Source organism: Bubalus bubalis, chromosome 1 (genome assembly GCF_019923935.1).
Source record: "Bubalus bubalis isolate 160015118507 breed Murrah chromosome 1, NDDB_SH_1, whole genome shotgun sequence".
Classification (NCBI taxonomy): Eukaryota; Metazoa; Chordata; class Mammalia; order Artiodactyla; family Bovidae; genus Bubalus; species Bubalus bubalis.
In genome coordinates, this window is record NC_059157.1 from 112460438 (window position 1) to 112478440 (window position 18003).

Genomic DNA, 18003 nt, shown 5'->3' on the forward strand with positions numbered 1-18003 from the left:
AACTCTTGCTCTTAGTTGTGTCCGACTACTTGATTGCCATGCCAGACATTAAAGAGACTTACAAGAACGTAAAGCAATGCCACTACTCTCCTAACATTAAAATATTGGTGAATATAATTATTTTCATAAAAATGTCATTTAGATTCACATACAATGAGTTTATTTTAAATAAACATTTAAAAATTTATCAGTTTTAATGTTTACCCACCATTTTAAGACAGATGGAAGAAAGCCTGAAACAAAAGTAGTCAGATTTAGTGACTGAATTATAGTGGTAAAAGTAAAACAACTTAGATATCTTAAATATAAGACTTTGTGCTCAGAAAACTGAGATAAAAAAATGATATAATCTTAATGGACTTGGCTGTTTATAGCAGATTTGCCTGTTCTAATCCAGAGAATTAATCACCATAATGTGAGCTGACAGCAAACTCATTCAACTAAAAATATCAGATTGTATAAGGGCTCAAATAGAAGTCCAGCACATTACCAAAAGGCTGTCTTTTATACCCACACTTAAGGAAAGGACACATGTCTGCACAGTGCTGCCATGCCTGGGCTGAGACAGAACAACTGATGGGGTCGGTTTAGAGATTCACCCAAGGCAGAGTGAGACAAGATTCAGCACAGATAGAAGGCCTTCATCCTAGCTGTAGAGTAATGTATCTGAGCTTTCTGCAGGCATACAGAGCAGCAGTTAAAGCCTGGGGGGGCAGGCTGCTTAGGTTATTCTTTTCTTAGCTGTACAATTTCAAAAAAAGGTTTACCTAACCTCTTGGTGCCTCATTTTTCTTAAAACAGGGATATTATTAAATCATAGGTTTATTGTGAGCACTACAAAGGTAAAGCACTTTGCTGTTGCTGTTCAGTTGTTCCGTTGTGTCCGACTCTTTGCGACCCCATGGAATGCAGCATGCCAGGCTTCCCTGTCCTTCATCATCTCCCGAAGCCTGCTCAAACTCATGTCCGCCGAGTTGGTGATGTCATCCAACCATCCTGTGCTCTGTTGTCCCCATCTCCTCCTGCCTTCAATCTTTCCTAGCATCAGGGTCTTTTCTAATGAGTTGGCTCTTTCCATCAAATGGCTAAAATATTGGAGTTTCAGCATCAGTCCTCCCACTGAATATTCAGGGTTGATTTCCTTTTCCTTTAGGATTGACTGGTTTGATCTCCTGGCAGTCCAAGGGACTCTCAAGAGTCTTCTTCAGCACCACAGTTCGGAAGCATCAGTTCTTCAGGGCTCAGCCTTTTTTATTGTCCAGCTCTCACAGCCTTACATGACTACTGGAAAAACCATAGCTTTGACTATACAGACTTTTGTGGGAAAATAATGTCTCTGCTTTTTAGTATGCTGTCTAGGTTGGTCATAGCTTTTCTTCCAAGGAGCAAACATCTTTTAATCTCATGGCTGCAGCTGCCATCTACAGTGATTTTGGAGCTCAAGAAATTAAGTCTGTCACTGTTTCCACTATTTCCCATCTATTTGCCATAAAGTGATGGGACCAGATGCCATCATCTTAGCTTTTTGAATGTTGAGTTTTAAGCCAGCCTTTTCACTCATCAAGAGGCTCTTTAGTTCCTCTTTGCTTTCTGCCATATCTGAGGTTATTGACATTCCTCCTGGCAATCTTGATTCCAGCTTGTGCTTCATCCAGCCTGGAATTTCATATGATGTACTCTGCATAGACATTAAATAAGCAGGGTGACGGTATAGAGCCTTGATATTCTCCTTTCCCAAATTTGAACCAGTTTGTTGTTCCATATCCAGTTCTAACTGTTGCTTCTTGACCTGATACAGGTTTTGCAGGAGGCAGGTAAGGTGGTTTGGTATTCTCATCTCTTTAAAAATTTTCCAGAGTTTACTGTGATCCACACAGTCAAAGGCTTTAGCATAGTCAATGAAGCAGATATTTTTCTGGAATTCCCTTGCTTTTTCTATGATCCAACAGATGTTGGCAATTTGATCTCTGGTTCCTTTGCCTTTTCTAAATCCAGCTTGAACATCTGGAAGTTCTCAGTTCACGTACTGTTGAAGCCTAGCTTGGAGAATTTTGAGGATTACTTTGCTAGGATTACTTTGCAATTGTGCGGTAGTTTGAACATTCTTTGGCATTGACCTCCTTTGGGAATGGAATGAAAACTGACCAAGTATTGATAAATATTATTATTATTATGTTTTACCTGAAATATAGAATAATAAAATACTAGTCTAGGACTTTCCCAGTGGCATAGTAGATAAGAACCACCTCCCAATGCAGGGGACATGGGTTTGATCACTGATCCAGGAAGATCCCACATGCTCTGAAGCTGCTAAGCCTGTGTGCCACAACTACTGAGCCAGTGCTCTAGAGCCCGCAAGCCACAACTACTGAACCTGAGTGCTGTAACTACTGAAGCCCACACATCTAGAGCCTATGTGCTACAACAAGAGAAGCCACCACAATGAGAAGCCCGGACACTGCATGAAGAGCAGCCCATGCTCACTACAACTAGAGAAAGCCCATGCAAAGCAACGAAGACCCAGCACAGCCCAAAATAAATAATAAATAAAAAAAAATACTAGTCTAATATGTAGGATGGGTTAGGGTATGAGAAATATAATAAAATACTCTAAAAGTTAACTATGATTTCTGAAAGGTCTAGGATTAAAATTCCATAGAGTAATCACAATTAAGGTTATTGAAGTATTACCTCAAAATTATCATTTAAAAATGAGTAAATAGTACATTGATATAGACTGGATTCAGAAAGCATCTACTGAATGTTTTCAAAATCAATGCATTTCATTCATGGTTGTGAGAAAAAAAAGTATCCTCAGGTAACAATTATGAGCCAAGTGACACATTTTCCTTTCTTTTACAAAAAGGATACTTTATTATAAGAAAACATTTAAAATGTTAATAAAGGAAAGATACAAAGTATTATTGATTGCCATATTATAATAACTGTGAAAACACCAGCATCCAAACCTTGACTCAAGGTGAAACAGAAAAATGTAAGCTCAATGCAAAATGACTCGAGAGTCCAAGGACTATCAGCCTGTATGAGAGGAGAGTCCAGAGGGTGTGCGGTGGTGACAGGCGAGAGCAGGGGGTGGGGTGTGGAGGTGTAAACAGCCTGCTGTGATGGCAAAATACGTTCCGAAAGGGCAGGATGAAGGACTCTAGAACCTCGGCCTGATGGTGGGCAAGGCAGAGTCATTCAAACAGCTTCCTGGGAAGACTGCCATTCCTGGCCCATGTGCCTAAGACAGAGACTAGAGCAGGGAGTTTGCAAAATCACCCCACAAAATGAACTGGCAGTTTGAGGTAGAAAGCATTCGAAAAGAGGATACTGTAGTTTGCAAACTGCTGTCGGTTATGTCAACACATAGCAAAGGATTTCCACATTCTTACTCCCACAAGTGCCTGCACACTTCTGTAGGACTTCTACAGTGAATCTCTGGGAGCCCAGCACCTTCTGCCTCAGGCTATAAACCTGCATTAAACACCCCCTACCCCCTCACCCCCCAAGCAATGAGAGCAGGCAGCAGTAGCCAGGAGGGTTTCTAGGATCCTGGGAATGCTTGAATGCTTCCTCACGTAACCAGCTTTGCACCTCCATCTGCCTGCCTGATAGAATAAGAACTTAGATGAAGGTCAGGAGGAAATGAAGTTGTATGCACAATCTATGTTTCTGATATACTCCAAACTGATTCAGGTGCTGTTTAAAAGGCAAAGGAGAGACCGTGCAGGAAGTTTGGCAACTAAGAAAACAATAAGAAGGCTGTTGACCTTGGTGGGCCAAACATTACACTTCCTTTGAGTGAGTCTTTGGGCGTGAGTGGACAGAATACACAAGACTCACAGTGACTTCTGAGAGAAAAAGACAGTGAGGAAAAGGGTACCTTGAAGATTCTAATTTGTGAACTTTTCTCAAGAACAAATTATACCATGACTAAAAGAAATGTACTGACTTACCTGGAAAATATCTGTCTTGTCTTCAAATAAACTGACAAAATATTTATAGTCAGCATAAGCCCAGAATTTGGAATGATCATAGTCTCTAAATGCTCCAGAAATACTAGACTGGTCAGAGTTCCAGGAAAGAAACTCTTCAAGTGTAGCTTCTACATAATTACATGCAGTTTCAAACTGAGGAGCTGCAACAGAAGAGAACCCAACTTTAAATGCATACAGAACACAGTTTCCAAATATTGTTGCTTTTTCAAATGAAAATCATTTCAACCAAGAAATTACTATTTAACATTAATTAGAAATTAATTATGTACTTGCTAAATAATTAGAACCATATATAACACTTAACAATATTCATGATTAAATTTAAAAGTAAAAAAACACAAGTTTAATCTTTAGATTAAAGACTACTCTTTCTATAGACTGATGCAGTGATCCAGAGGAATACTTAATCAATTCTCCAAGACCTTTTCAGGGAGCTGTGAGGTCTGAACTATTTTCATAATAATACTACAACAGTATTTGTCCTTCTCACGCTTATTCTCTCACAAGAATACAATGGCGTTTTCGAGGGGCTACATGACATGTGTTGATGTCACTGCTGTGACAGCTAGTAGAGTATGTGCTTATATTCTTATATTTTTAAATGTCTGTAAACAAAAACAAAGAGAACTGCTCACAACCAGTTCTACAAGGATTACGTGGTAACCCACTGCAGTCACGGACTAACAGTGCATCTCAGAGGAAAGCAAGACCCTAAGAGGATGAAGCACTCTGTGGTTCAGACAGAAGAAATTAAGACCATAGCAGGGTGCTCTGTGCTTCGGACGAGCAGGCCTCTTGGAGAGTTAGATGTATATCTTGGGAAGAACTTCAGTGACCAGATTCTTGCATCTTCCTAAAGAAAAGCACTAAAATCATTAACTTTATATATTGGTTATTTGTGACTACCAAGATGTCTGCTTGACTCAGATGTTCCCTAGCCCAAATTCATATATATATACAGGCTTCTTCCCTACTCTTTGGAACAGTTTTCTCAGAGCTCCTGAGAGGCTCTCTTCTGTGCTGAAGTTCTCATTGAAAGAAAATGAAAGTTGCTCAGTCGTGTCCAGTCCATGGCATTTCTCCAGGCCAGAATACTGGAGTGGGTAGCCTTTCCCTTCTCCAGCGATCTTCCCAACCCAGGAATCGAACTGGGGTCTCCTGCATTGCAGCTGGATTCTTTAACAACTGAGCTATTAAGGAATTAAGACCCCAAATAAAACTTAAACTCATAGCTATCACATTAAACATTTTTCTTTAAGTAGACATATCTTGGTTTTAATTAGTAATAGTAATTTAAAGTCTGTTTATTTATTCATTAACTCATTTATTTCAGAATCATTTATTAAGTACCTAATTTGTAACTAGTATTGTGTTCAGGTTCCTGATGCTGGGAAAGATCGAAGGCGAGAGAAGATGGGGACGAAAGAGGATGAGATGGTTGGATGGCATCACCAACTCAATGGACATGAGTTTGAGTAAACTCCGGGAGTTGGTGATGGACAGGGAGGCCTGCGTGCTGCAAGTCCATGGGGCCGCAAAGAGTAGGACATGACTGAGCAACTGAACTGAACCGAATGGTAAGTATCACAAGATATGCTAATGCTAATGCTAAGTTACTTCAGTCGTGTCCGACTCTGTGCGACCACATAGATGGCAGCCCACCAGGCTCCCCCGTCCCAGGGATTCTCCAGGCAAGAACACTGGAGTGGGTTGCCATTTCCTTCTCCAATGCATGAAAGTGAAAAGTGAAAGTGAAGTTGCTCAGTTGTATCCGACTCTTAGCAACCCCATGGACTGCAGCCTACCAGGCTCCTCCATCCATGGGATTTTCCAGGCAAGAGTACTGGAGTGGGGTGCCATTGCCTTCTCCGTCACGAGATATAACCTACATCAACCAAAGCTCACTCACTGGGGTACTCAATCGTTTTTTATTTATTTAATTTGGCTGTGCCGGGTCTTAGTTGTGGCATGTGGGATCTAGTTCCCTGACCAGGGATGGAACCTGGGCCCCCTGCATTGGGAGCACAGAATTTTAGTTAATGGAAAGTCCCCTCAACTATTTTAAGTATAAAGGAATCCTGAGTCTAAAAAGTTTGAGAAGTACTTCTGCAAATTAAAAAAAAAAAATGGCAACACTATCTTTTGAAAGCTTTTGAGTTTATACTGTACATTTATCATATAGAGCTCCTTAGAATCTGTCCATTAAGTGGAGAATGGCAATTTAAAGTCTGTTTATTTATTCATTAACTCACTTATTTCAGAATCATTTATTAAGTACCTAATTTGTAACTAGTATTGTGTTCACGTTTCCAGGAACATAAAAGAAATGGATAATACTCTTGAATTTAGAATATATTTAGACAAAAAGAAAACTTTAACCAGAATAACAGGGAATGTGAGGGATCATATAATTAGATGCAAAATTCTGTGTCACAGAGAACCTAGGAAAAGGCAAAGATCGGAGATGAGGGTTGATCAGGAAAGCTTGAAGCAAAGTCTGCTGTCTGTCCAAAGTGGTTTGTTCCTACGGGTAGAACTGGTTTATACAAGAATTATTATTCTAAATAGTGATGAAATAATTTCTCTTTTGCAGTTAGCAGAATACTCTAAATGTACACTGGAATGTTAATATTCAAGTAATCTGATGACAATCTATTTTGCAAGCATGAAATCCTTTCAAGAGGGAATGTAGATCTAACACATATAATTCAATCAGCACAGTGCTTGACACATGACAGATACTTAGTAAAAGCTAGGCACTATTACTAGTACTGTGCTGTGCTTAGTTGCTCAGTCGTTTCCAACTTTTCGATCCCATGGACTGTAGCCCACCAGGTTCCTCTGTCAATGGGATTTTTCAGGCAAGAATTCTGGAGTAGGTTGCCATAGGCACAATTACTAGTAATTTCCTACTATTTACTTATATATTTACTTTTTAGTTGCTAAGTCATGTCTGACTCCTTGTCATCCCATGACTTGGGGCACCTAAAAACTAGCTGAATTAGTACTAGGAAGAAAAGCGTATTCAAAGAGCTTTTATCTGTTCCTTCCATTTCCTCCCAAATGGTTCAGGATTATCTCAATCACCTTTCCTCATTTCTTTATCCTAAAGCCTCAGAACTGCAGAGAAATAATAGAGGGGAGGGTGTGTATCACCCCTAATTCACCTATTTCATCAATTTGTCACCTGACTTTGAGAAGCAGGAAAACTTTACTAGGGAACATTTATCTAAAAACCAGCATATTTAATAACTGTTTAAATTTGATCATTTTTGAGGAACATTTAGAACAGTGGCTGATACACAGTTACCCATCAATATATGTGAGCTCTTAATCATCAACATCATCATCAAGAATTTACCATAACAGCACTGGAAAACACTTTTAAGAAAACAAACAAACAAGAAAGCTACATGGTGCTGGAATCATTTCTAAATCATTTCATTAAGTTCCAATGTGAGCCTGAAGACCTTCCACTGTCTTGTGAGTTTTCACTTCACAAAATTCAGTCCAACAAATCCAACTGAATACTAAAGCCATACTTGAGCCACCTGCCTCTGGGGTAGACTGAGGAGGACTTTTCAGTTATGACCAGTTTTTATATGCACATTTGTATGCAGCCTCATCATTTTGTTACAGCAAGTTCTGTACTTGAAAAAATGAAAACCTACAAATGCAAAAATTACACTGTTACTGTCAGGGAAAGAACTGTTACAGGGAAAGACAGTAACAGAGAACTGTTAATGTCAGGGAAAACTACAATGAATGGAATGAACAAAACTGATAGACTTATTTACATAGTGATTTCAAAATAGAATCTTTTTACTCCTTCCTGGTATTAGCAGCACCAAAGGAACTGTTTTCATTCTGTCATCATGACAATTTCTTTCTGGGTACTACAGTTGTTTTTCTTAGTTTATTCTGTGCAATGGAATTGTTCTTTTCTAATTTGATTGTTATTGTTCTTTACTATTTCAGGCAGCTGAAACTTTCATCCTACTTACTATCAAAATTTTAGGTAAGAAGCAGCTCAACTGCTTTTAGGATTTGGAAATAGTGTAAAAGTTGAGTTAGGCTTTAATTCTTATAAAGGAAGTCCTAAAGTATTTTTGTGCATAGCACCGAAACAAGTATGTTTCCATTTTGTTAAGACTTCATCATCTCACAAGCAAGAAACATTTGGAATGTGGGTACCGAGTATGACTTTTGATCGTTACTCCACTCCCTATCTACAAATGTTTAGGCTTATTTATACATCCGCTTGGCAAATTACTGCCAGCTAAGTTATAGTGTTGTCACTGAGAATATATGTTGGCAAATGAAGTCAATCCAAAATGGCTTCAAAGAGGGATGTGATGTCACAATCTGCTTCCTAAAATAAACTGAGATACATTACAATCAAATATTATTTCAAGCATTCTAGAAAAATTCTAACCAAGACCTAAAACAGAAATAAATATGCTCAATAAAAAGGTAAAAAAGTTATCGTTGCTTGTAAGATCAAATACTTGTCTTCCTAAAAAGCCCACAAGAATAAACTAAAAAACTATGTACACTATTAAGATAAAAAACTATGTACACTACTAAAGATTAAAAAAATAAACATACAAAAAATAAATGGCATTTATTTGTGTACCAATCACAATTAGAAAAACAGAATAGGCAAAAATACTTCCTTCCTAACAGCTATAAAAAATTTATAATATTTGAAGAAATTTATAGACTTGTACGAAAACTTTTTTTTATCCAAATCTTTTTACTGAGATTAAAAAAAAAAAAAACTTAATAAGCAAAGATTTCATGTTCCTGTGTAGGATGGTACAGTACTGTCACATGGTAGATCTTTTCAAATTATGTATATTCATAGTACTTCAAGAATTTTCATTTAAATCCTTTTGACTGGGGACTTCCCTGTTAAGTCAGTGACTAAGACTCCATGACCCCAATGCAGGGGGCCTGGGTTCAATCCCTGGTCCAGGGAACTAGATCTCACGTGCTGCAACTACAGTTCTTGCATGCCATAAGTAAGGCCTGGTGCAGATAAATAAATAAATATTTTTTAAAAATCTTGTTGACTGAAGGAGAAAAAAAAACCCACATTACCTTGTGGTTTTTTGAGTTATGTTGTGAGTTATGTTTTATTCAGAGGATCTTACTGAGGAATACAGCCTAGGAAACAGCTGCTAAAATAGCTCTGAGGAACTGTTTCAAAGAGGTAAGGGAGGAGCTGGAATATATAGGAATTTTTGTGGGGGGGAGGGGAAAAAAGGCAATTAAACATTCAAAAGATTACAGCTAACTACAAAAAAAAATTATTTGATATGCATCTTAACTATCTGGGACCAAGATCCAGTTTTTCTCCATTCTTAATGCCCCTGAGGGAGCACCACTATGAAGGGGGAGGTAGCTGCAGTGATTGATGGTTTGAGGGCAGGCAACATGTCTTGTTTAATGTGAATACACTGTTTACTAAAAGTGAAAAGTTGATGCTGTGAAAGCACTGCACTCAACATGACAGCAAATTTGGAAAACTCAGCCGTGGCCACAGGACCTGAAAAGGTCAGTTTTCATTCCAATCCCAAAGAAAGGTAATGCCAAAGAAGGCTCAAATTACCGCAGAACCGCACTCATCTCACACGCTAGCGAAGTAATACTCAAAATTCTCCAAGCCAGGCTTCAACAGTAGGTGAACCATGAACTTCCAGATGTTCAAGCTGGATTTAGAAAAGGCAGAGGAACCAGAGATCAAATTGCCAACCTTGGTTGGATCATTGAAAAAGCAAGAGAGTTCCAGAAAAATATCTACTTCTGCTTTATTAACTATGCCAAAGCCTTTGACTGTGTGGATTACAACAAACTGTGGAAAATTCTTCGAGAGGGGAATACCAGACCACCTGATCTGCTGCCTGAAAAATCTGTATGCAGGTCAAGAAGCAATAGTTAGAAACGGATATGAAACAACAGACTGGTTCCAAAACAGAAAAGGAGTACGTCAAGGCTGTATATCGTCACCCTGTTTATTTAACTTCTATGCAGAGTACATCATGAGAAATGCTGGGCTGGAGGAAGCATAAGCTGGAATCAAGATTGCCAGGAGAAATATCAATAACCTCAGATATGCAGATGGCACCACCCTTAGGGCAGAAAGTGAAGAAGAACTAAAGAGCCTCTTGATGAAAGTGAAAGTGGAGAGTGAAAAAGTTGGTTAAAACTCCACATTCAGAAAACAAAGATCATGGCATCCAGTCCCATCACTTCATGGCAAATAGATAAGAAAACAATGGAAACAGTGAGAGACTTTATTTTGGGGTGCTCCAAAATCACTGCAGATGGTGACTGCAGCCATGAAATTAAAAGACACTTACTCCTTGGAAGGAAAGTTATGACCAACCTAGACAGCATATTAAAAAGCAGAGACATTACTTTGCCAACAAAGGTCTATCTACTCAGAGCTATGGTTTTCCCAGTAGTCATGTATAGATGTGAGAGTTGGACAATAAAGAAAGCTGAGTGCTGAAGAATTGATGCTTTTGAACTGTGGTGTTGGAGAAGACTCTTGAGAGTCCCTTGGACTGCAAGGAGATCCAACCAGTCCATCCTAAAGGAAATCAGTCCTGAATATTCACTGGAAGGACTGATGCTGAGGCTGAAACTCCAAAACTTCGGCCACCTGATGCGAAGAACTGATTCTTTTGAAAAGACCATGATGCTGGGAAAGATTGAAGGTGAGAAGAGAAGGGGACGACGGAGGATGAGATGGTTGGATGGCATCACCAACTCAATGGACATGAGTTTGAGTAAACTTTAGGAGTTGGTGATGGACAGGGAGGCCTGGCGTGCTGCAGACCATCGGGTCGCAAAGAGTCAGACATGATCAGTCGAGTGAACTGAACTGAACACTGTTTAACTCTAAGTTTCATTTAGAGGAATAAAGTTCAATTGTGCATATGCATGCATGCGTACTTACTCACATCCAACTCTTTGTGATCCCACAGATTGTTCCCGCTAGGCTTCTCTGTCTAAGGGAATTCTCCAGGCAAGAATACTGGAGTAGGTTGCCATTTCCTTCTCCAGTGGAATCTTCCTGACCCAGGGATTGAATCTGTGTCTCCTGCACTGGCAGGTTAATTCTTTACCACTGCGCCACCAGTATCTAGTAAAATGCTGAGACAGAAGAGTGACTGGGGAAGATGAGTTGTCCTTTCAAATATTAAAATACATAACAGCTGTAAAAAATAGTTTTTAGCAAGTGTTTTACTGGCCCCAAAACTGATAGTTCAGTATGTGGTCCAAAAACAGATGCTGAAATATATAAGAATATGGTAATATAATAAAGGTAGTTTCAAAGTTGGTAGGAAAAGAAGGGATTATTCAGTAAGTGGTACTACAATAAAGATGCTATTACCAACTTAACTATTTGGGAAAAAGTCAGTGAACACAACATACCAAAATAAATATGGAATGGATAAAGAGTAAAATGTGAAAAAGAAATCAAGCTATTAAAAGAACATATTAGAACATTTACTATTGTCAAGATACAGAAGGAATTTCTAAATAAAATAAGAATAAAAATATTAATTAAATATTATTTGATCTTACTATAAAGATATGAAACAAAATCAAAAGGCAAACAATAAACTTGGAATTAGTATATTAGTAACAAACACAGTATTCTTTAAATATAAGTAATTTATTTATTTAAAAAAAAACCCAAAACCTGAAACCCTAATAAGGATAACTGAAAGAAAAATTACCAGACAAAATACAAACTATTAATAAACATGAACATATGTTCAACAACACCAACAAAGAAATGTTAATTAAAGTTATGAGGCACTCATCTTTCACCTATCAACAACGTATTTTTTTAAAAACATAAATTTCTGTTAGGGCAAAGGAGTGGCCAAACAGGTACCCTTGTATGTTCCGAAAGGAGAGTAAATGTAAACCACCCTTCTGCAATGCACTTGGCCTCAGGTATCAAAGGTCTTTTATTCTTTCACTCCACAGATGTCTGACTATCCAGATATTAGGTGTTCAGCCAATGATGAGACATGGCCCTGGCTCTCACAAGGGGACCCTCTTGAGGCAAAGAGAGACTTTAAACTGCTAACTGCTTACACAACTAACCATGTGATCAGAGCTGTGCTAAGTGTTACTAAGAAATACAAGGTGCTCCGAGATAACTCAGTAGTCATACCTGATTTGGGGGGTGAGGGAGGGAGAATGTGGTCAGAAAGACTGCCATGAGAAGATGACCTCTGAGCTGAGATCTGAAGGAAGCAGTGGAACCAACTAGGTAAAGCTGGGGTAAGGGGAAGTGGGCAAAAAGAGAAGAACCACTAGACTGTACATGCAAAGGCCCTGACGTGAGAAGAAGCAAATCTCTGGAAACACAAAATCTTAAAAGCTTACCTGCCCTGAGCTCAGAAAGAGGAGGCAAACAGAGCTTTTTAAACCATTAACAAAAATGTTGGTCTTTAGCCTAAAGGTAATGGGACGCTATCTAAGGGTTCTAAACAGATAAAGAAGATGAGATTTTTCTTTTTAAAAAAACTGTCTCAGGTTTCATCATGAGGAATGGCTGGGGTGAGAGGAGAGCAGATGAAGAGGGACTAGGCATGAGGCTACTGCAACCACGGAGGTAAGGGACAGCAGGGTAATCCCAACTGGAGGATGGTCATGGAGTGAGAAGCAGGTAGATGCTGGACACTTAGGATGTAAGTCACTGAGTCACCAGACACCACTTAGAGAGGCCATCAGTGTGACTCAGAGGTTTCTGGTGTAAGCAGTTCCATGGGTAGTGCTGCTCCTGGTGATAATGCTCATACCCTTTGGCCCAGTCATTCTCCTAGGAAAATAATCAGAAATTTGGGCAGGATTTACTTTCAAACATGTTCACTACAGTCTTATTTATAAATTAAAACCTCTAAGCAATCTAATCAAATTAGAATTTTAAAACTAAATTAAAACTCTGATACTATCGGAGTTTCCCTGGTGGCTCATGGTAAAGAATCCACCTGCCAATGCGGGAGCAAAGAGACATGGGTTCGATCTCTGGGTCAGGAAGATCCCCTGGAGGAGGAAACGGCAACCCACTCCAGTATTCTTGCCTTGGAAGTCTCATGGATGGAAGAGCCTGGCAGGCTACACTCCCTGGGGTTGCAAGAGAGTCTAACACAACTTAGCGACTAAACAACAACAACAACGATACTAGCATACGATGGAATATTAGGTAGCCGTTTAAAAATCATATTTAATGTCAAAAGAAGCTACTCAGAATATGTTAAGAAAAAAAAGCAGGTTGTTAAAATTTATACAACTTTATTTCTAAATATAAAAAGGCTTGCATTGAATATACATCACAATGTAATCAGTGATTGCCTCTTGGTAACAGATGAATAAGTCTTTTTAATTTTCTTTGGGTCTTCCCATTTTTCCAGTGCTCTCTAAAATGAGGAAGGTATATTTTTTATTTTTAAATTATTTCTATTTTAAATTAACATTTGATGAGCATTTACTATGTGCCAGACACTATTCTAAATGTATAATGAATATGAACACATTTAACTTTGAATTGCTCAAAGCAAAATTTGAACCCACATGAGCTGACCTGAGTCAGCTCTCTTAGAACACTACCCAAAAGTGCTTGTGGAAGTAGTGTATTCATATGCAAAGAAATAACTTAAAAAGAACAAATTATTAACCCACATGAGAAAATATCTGCATGTCATATAGTTGATAAAGAGTTAGTATTCAGAATATATGAAGGTCTCTTTTACCACTGAACAAAAAGACAAAACAAACAAAAGCACATAAAAATAAAAACCATCTCAATTAGAAAACAAGCAAAGGACTTGAATAGCCATTTCTCCAAATCAGATATACAAATGGTCAATAAGACCATAGGAAGATGCTCAACAACGTTAGTCATTAGGGAAATGCATCAAACTATAATGAGATAAAACTTTACACACTCTAGATAGCCAGAATGAAAAATGAAATAAGTATTAGCAAGGATGGAGAGAAACTAGACCATTCACACACTGGGGTTGGAATGTAAAATGGTTCAGCTGTTCTGGAAAACAGTTTGGCAGTTCCTCAAAAGTTAAACATAGTTGCTGTATGACTGGGCAGTTACACTTCTAGGTTTAACACGAGAAGGGAAAACATATGTCTACACAAAAACTTGTACATAAATGTTCATAGTAGCATTATTCATAACAGTCAAAAAGTGGAAATAACCCAAACATCCATCAATTGATGAACAGACCGACACTGTTTACCCATAATGGAATATTCAGTTCAGTTTAGTTGCTCAGTTGTGTCTAACTCTTTGTCGTGCGGACCCCATGAACCGCAGCATACCAGGCCTCCCTGTCCATCACCAACTCCCTGAGTCCACCCAAACCCATGTCCATCGAGTCAGTGATGCCATCCAACCATTTCATCCTCTGTTGTTCCCTTCTCCTCCTGCCCTCAATCTTTCCCAGTATCAGGGTCTTTTCCAATGAGTCAGCTCTTCGCATGAGGTGGCCAAAGTATTGGAGTTTCAGCTTCAACATCAGTCCTTCCAATGAACACCCAGGACTGATCTTCTTTAGGATGATGGACTGGTTGGATCTCCTTGCAGTCCAAGGGACTCTCAAGAGTCTTCTCCAACCCCACAGTTCAAAAACATCAGTTCTTCTGCGCTCAGCTTTCTTTATAGTCCAACTCTCACATCCATACATGACTACTGGGGAAACCATAGCTCTGAGTAGAAAGACCTTTGCTGGCAAAGTAATGTCTCTGCTTTTTAATATGCTGTCTAGGTTGGTCATAACTTTTCTTCCAAGGAGTAAGCATCTTTTAATTTCATGGCTGCAATCACCATCTGCAGTGATTTTGGAGCCCAGAAAAATAGTCAGCCACTATTTCCCCATCTATTTGCCATGAAGTGATGGGACCAGATGCCATGATCTTCGTTTTCTGAATGTTGAGCTTTAAGCCAACTGTTTCACTCTCCTCTTTCACTTTCATCAAGAGGCTCTTTAGTTCTTTTTTACTTTCTGCCATAGGGGTGGTGCCATGCATATCTAAGGTTATTGATATTTCTCCCGGCAATCTTGATTCCAGCTTGTGCTTCCTCCAGCCCATTATTCAGCAATAAAAAGAAAATACAAATACATGCTACAACACGGGTAAATTTTAAAAACATGCTACATGAAAAAAAGCTAGACACAAAAGGCCACAACCACATGATTCCATTTTTATATGTCCAGAATAGGCAAATCTATAAAAACAGGAAAGTAGATAGGTGGTTGCCAGGGGTGGAGAAGGGTGTGAATGAGGAGTGACCACCAGTGGGAAACAGATTTCTCTGCAGTGTGATGAAAATGTTCTGGAATTAGATAGTGGTGGTGACTGCACAAAATTATGAAGATGCTAAAAGCATTGAATTATGTACTTTTAAGTGGTGGATTTCATATGAATTTTGTTCAAACAACAGATTATCTTTCTAAGAGACTTTCTGCTTCCCTTTTACTTTTCTGCGTGAGTACTAACTTTAAAATGTCAAGTTACTGTTAGTTCTTCTGTAAAATAGAATAATAATAGTTCCACTCTAAGTGGGCTTGAAGAAGATTAAGAGAGTTAATATGTATAAAGCACTCAGAACAGTGTCTGACACAATAGTTGTCAATAGCTATTAGTAGTAGTATTTGGAGTCTAACCAGGAGGTGAAAAAAATTACAATTTCTATTTTTCTTCAAATGACTGTTTAACAGAAACTTCAGTGAGTGGAAGATTTATGGGGCTAAAATCAAGAAAACAAGAGCACAAGCTGATTTGTACGTGGCTGCTGCTAGTCTAACATTTAATTTAAAAATATAACAAACCACAATGAGGAGCCAAAGAGTTTATGTTAATACTGCTCTACCTGTCACTGAAGTATAAAGGGGTCCTAGACACCAAAAACCCAGTAATTTTATGAGATATACATGAGAGAAAGTAGATTAGAGAAGCTGGAAGAGAAACTGAGCAATTTTTTAGTTCCTTTGGGGTTATTAATAGATATCCTTAATATCTTCACAGAGCCACTTCACAGCAATGCTTAAAACACTATGAATTTCTAGACCACCAAATCTGTCCGTATTTAAATAGAAGATACACACATATTCTGAAGCCAGACCATGATCATGGACTTCTTTAGATTAGGAACATTTCTAACCTGAACTGTTTTTTTTTTCCCCTTTAAATTAACTATTTTTAGAGTAACGGTAATTGCTTTCTCTGACTGTAAGGCAAAAAAATCATTTACAAGTCTTCAGGGAAAAAAGGGGAGCTGGCAAAATCTTCAGCTGCTTAAGAGGATGAAAAAAACAGCTTCACATATGCTTCACATTTATACAACACAACAGAGGTCAGACGGCTGATAAAGCAGAGAGATAAAATTACACCAAGACTCAGCACTATAAATAGTGACTGAAGTTACAAATAAAAGGACACATTCTACATGAGACAAAAATGGAGGGGACTGTCAGATTAGTATTGGTCTCTTTCAGTCAGGTAAGTAATAGGTCTCTTTCAGTCAGGTGAGTGTCTACCATGATCAATGAACTATGATGATATGAACAAATACATTTTACATGGGGTTATAAATTACAGGTTATTTAGCCTAAAAAAAAATCTTAAATTATCCTTTGAAAACTTCTAATAAAGTTTCCCCATCTGCAAATGGTCAAAAAGAGGGTTAGAAATAAGGGATTCTCCAGAGATAAAGAAACCATGGCTGAGCTATGGGAACGTTATGAAGAGACATTACGATGACGATTCCTGGTGGTCCTACCTGTGTCCGTGCTTTTCGTTCCCATCCTAAATCGTATCTGCTTGCCGTGAAGGACCTCAGAAAGATGTTTTGCAGTCCAGTGTTGTGCCGGCCAATCAAAAACCATGTTATAGAAGACTGCAGGTTGTTGTAAACACATTATGATTTCTTTTGCTTTCTCTGGTGTAAAAGGTTTGACATGTTTACCTAGGGAGAGAAATAAGAGAACAACTAATATAGACAACTAAAAAGTTATTTAAGAAAATACGAAGTAGAAACAGCTACTATTGTTTCTACTATGGCAAATCTTTTGGTGTAATTGCACTGCATTTACACTGTACTTCTAACTGTTTACATAAATATTTGGGCCCAAAGAGCCATAATTATTCAGTGAATTTTCTTAAATATTAAATTGCAGATGTTGGAAAATATTTACAATTTTCAATGTCAAAAAATTTTTTTAAAGGCTTTCCAAGTATGACACACATTTTAAAAGATGCAATTTTTAAAAAATATTATTTCCTAGAGAATTATGTATTAAATATTGATGGGAATTACTCTTGTGCAACTAGAGTGGCTGGAGTCAGCAACAATTCTACTTGATATAGCACAGGTTTATGCCAAAAAGACTACTGAACTCATACAGCAGTTGGGGGGGGGGAGGGGCAGGTAGGGAGAGGGGATTATTTTATTGAAAGATTTATAAAGATAAAAGATGTGCTAGGGTGGATATCAGTGGTAACCCTTGATTCTGACTGCATGTATAATCTGTACAGGGGAATATGCACAAACTAACACTGATTTACTGAGGACATCCATAAATTTCAATCACAGAATGTTAATCCCAGTAAAGACTGACATGCATTAAATAAAAGAACAAGTAAGTTTCTCTTTAAAGATATCTTAAGATGAAAGTCTGGTGGGGGGAAAGTTAAAAAATTATTCATACTCAGATCCATAAAACATGTATTTTTGGTTCTCTAGTACAATCAGCAAAACCCTCTATTTCCAGTTACCTGATCTGTTAATACAGTTACCCTCTTAGGTGTCTATGTAAAAGAAGCCCCAAGTTTATCTTTAAGTGACCTTTATGTACTGAAAAGCCTGTTAAGGAAAAGAGGCTGTAACCAGGAATTTTTTAAAAAAGGTCTTAACCCATGCCAACTTATAAATGTATAGCCTATAAAAGTACAG

At 38.2% G+C, this 18003-nt stretch overlaps 1 protein-coding gene across 2 annotated transcripts in view; it reads right to left on the reverse strand.

Annotated features, from left to right (window-relative positions):
• Positions 1-18003, reverse strand: part of HSPBAP1 (HSPB1 associated protein 1) — a 56784-nt gene that overhangs the window by 19472 nt on the left and 19309 nt on the right. For both annotated transcript variants that reach the window (XM_044942544.2, XM_006044216.4), the window contains exons 2-3: positions 16831-17016; positions 3960-4141 (exon numbers count right to left, since the gene is read on the reverse strand). In XM_044942544.2, the coding sequence (XP_044798479.2) occupies positions 3960-4141; positions 16831-16969 (321 nt within the window). In that variant the 5' untranslated portion in view covers positions 16970-17016. The remainder of the gene's footprint in view (positions 1-3959; positions 4142-16830; positions 17017-18003) is intronic.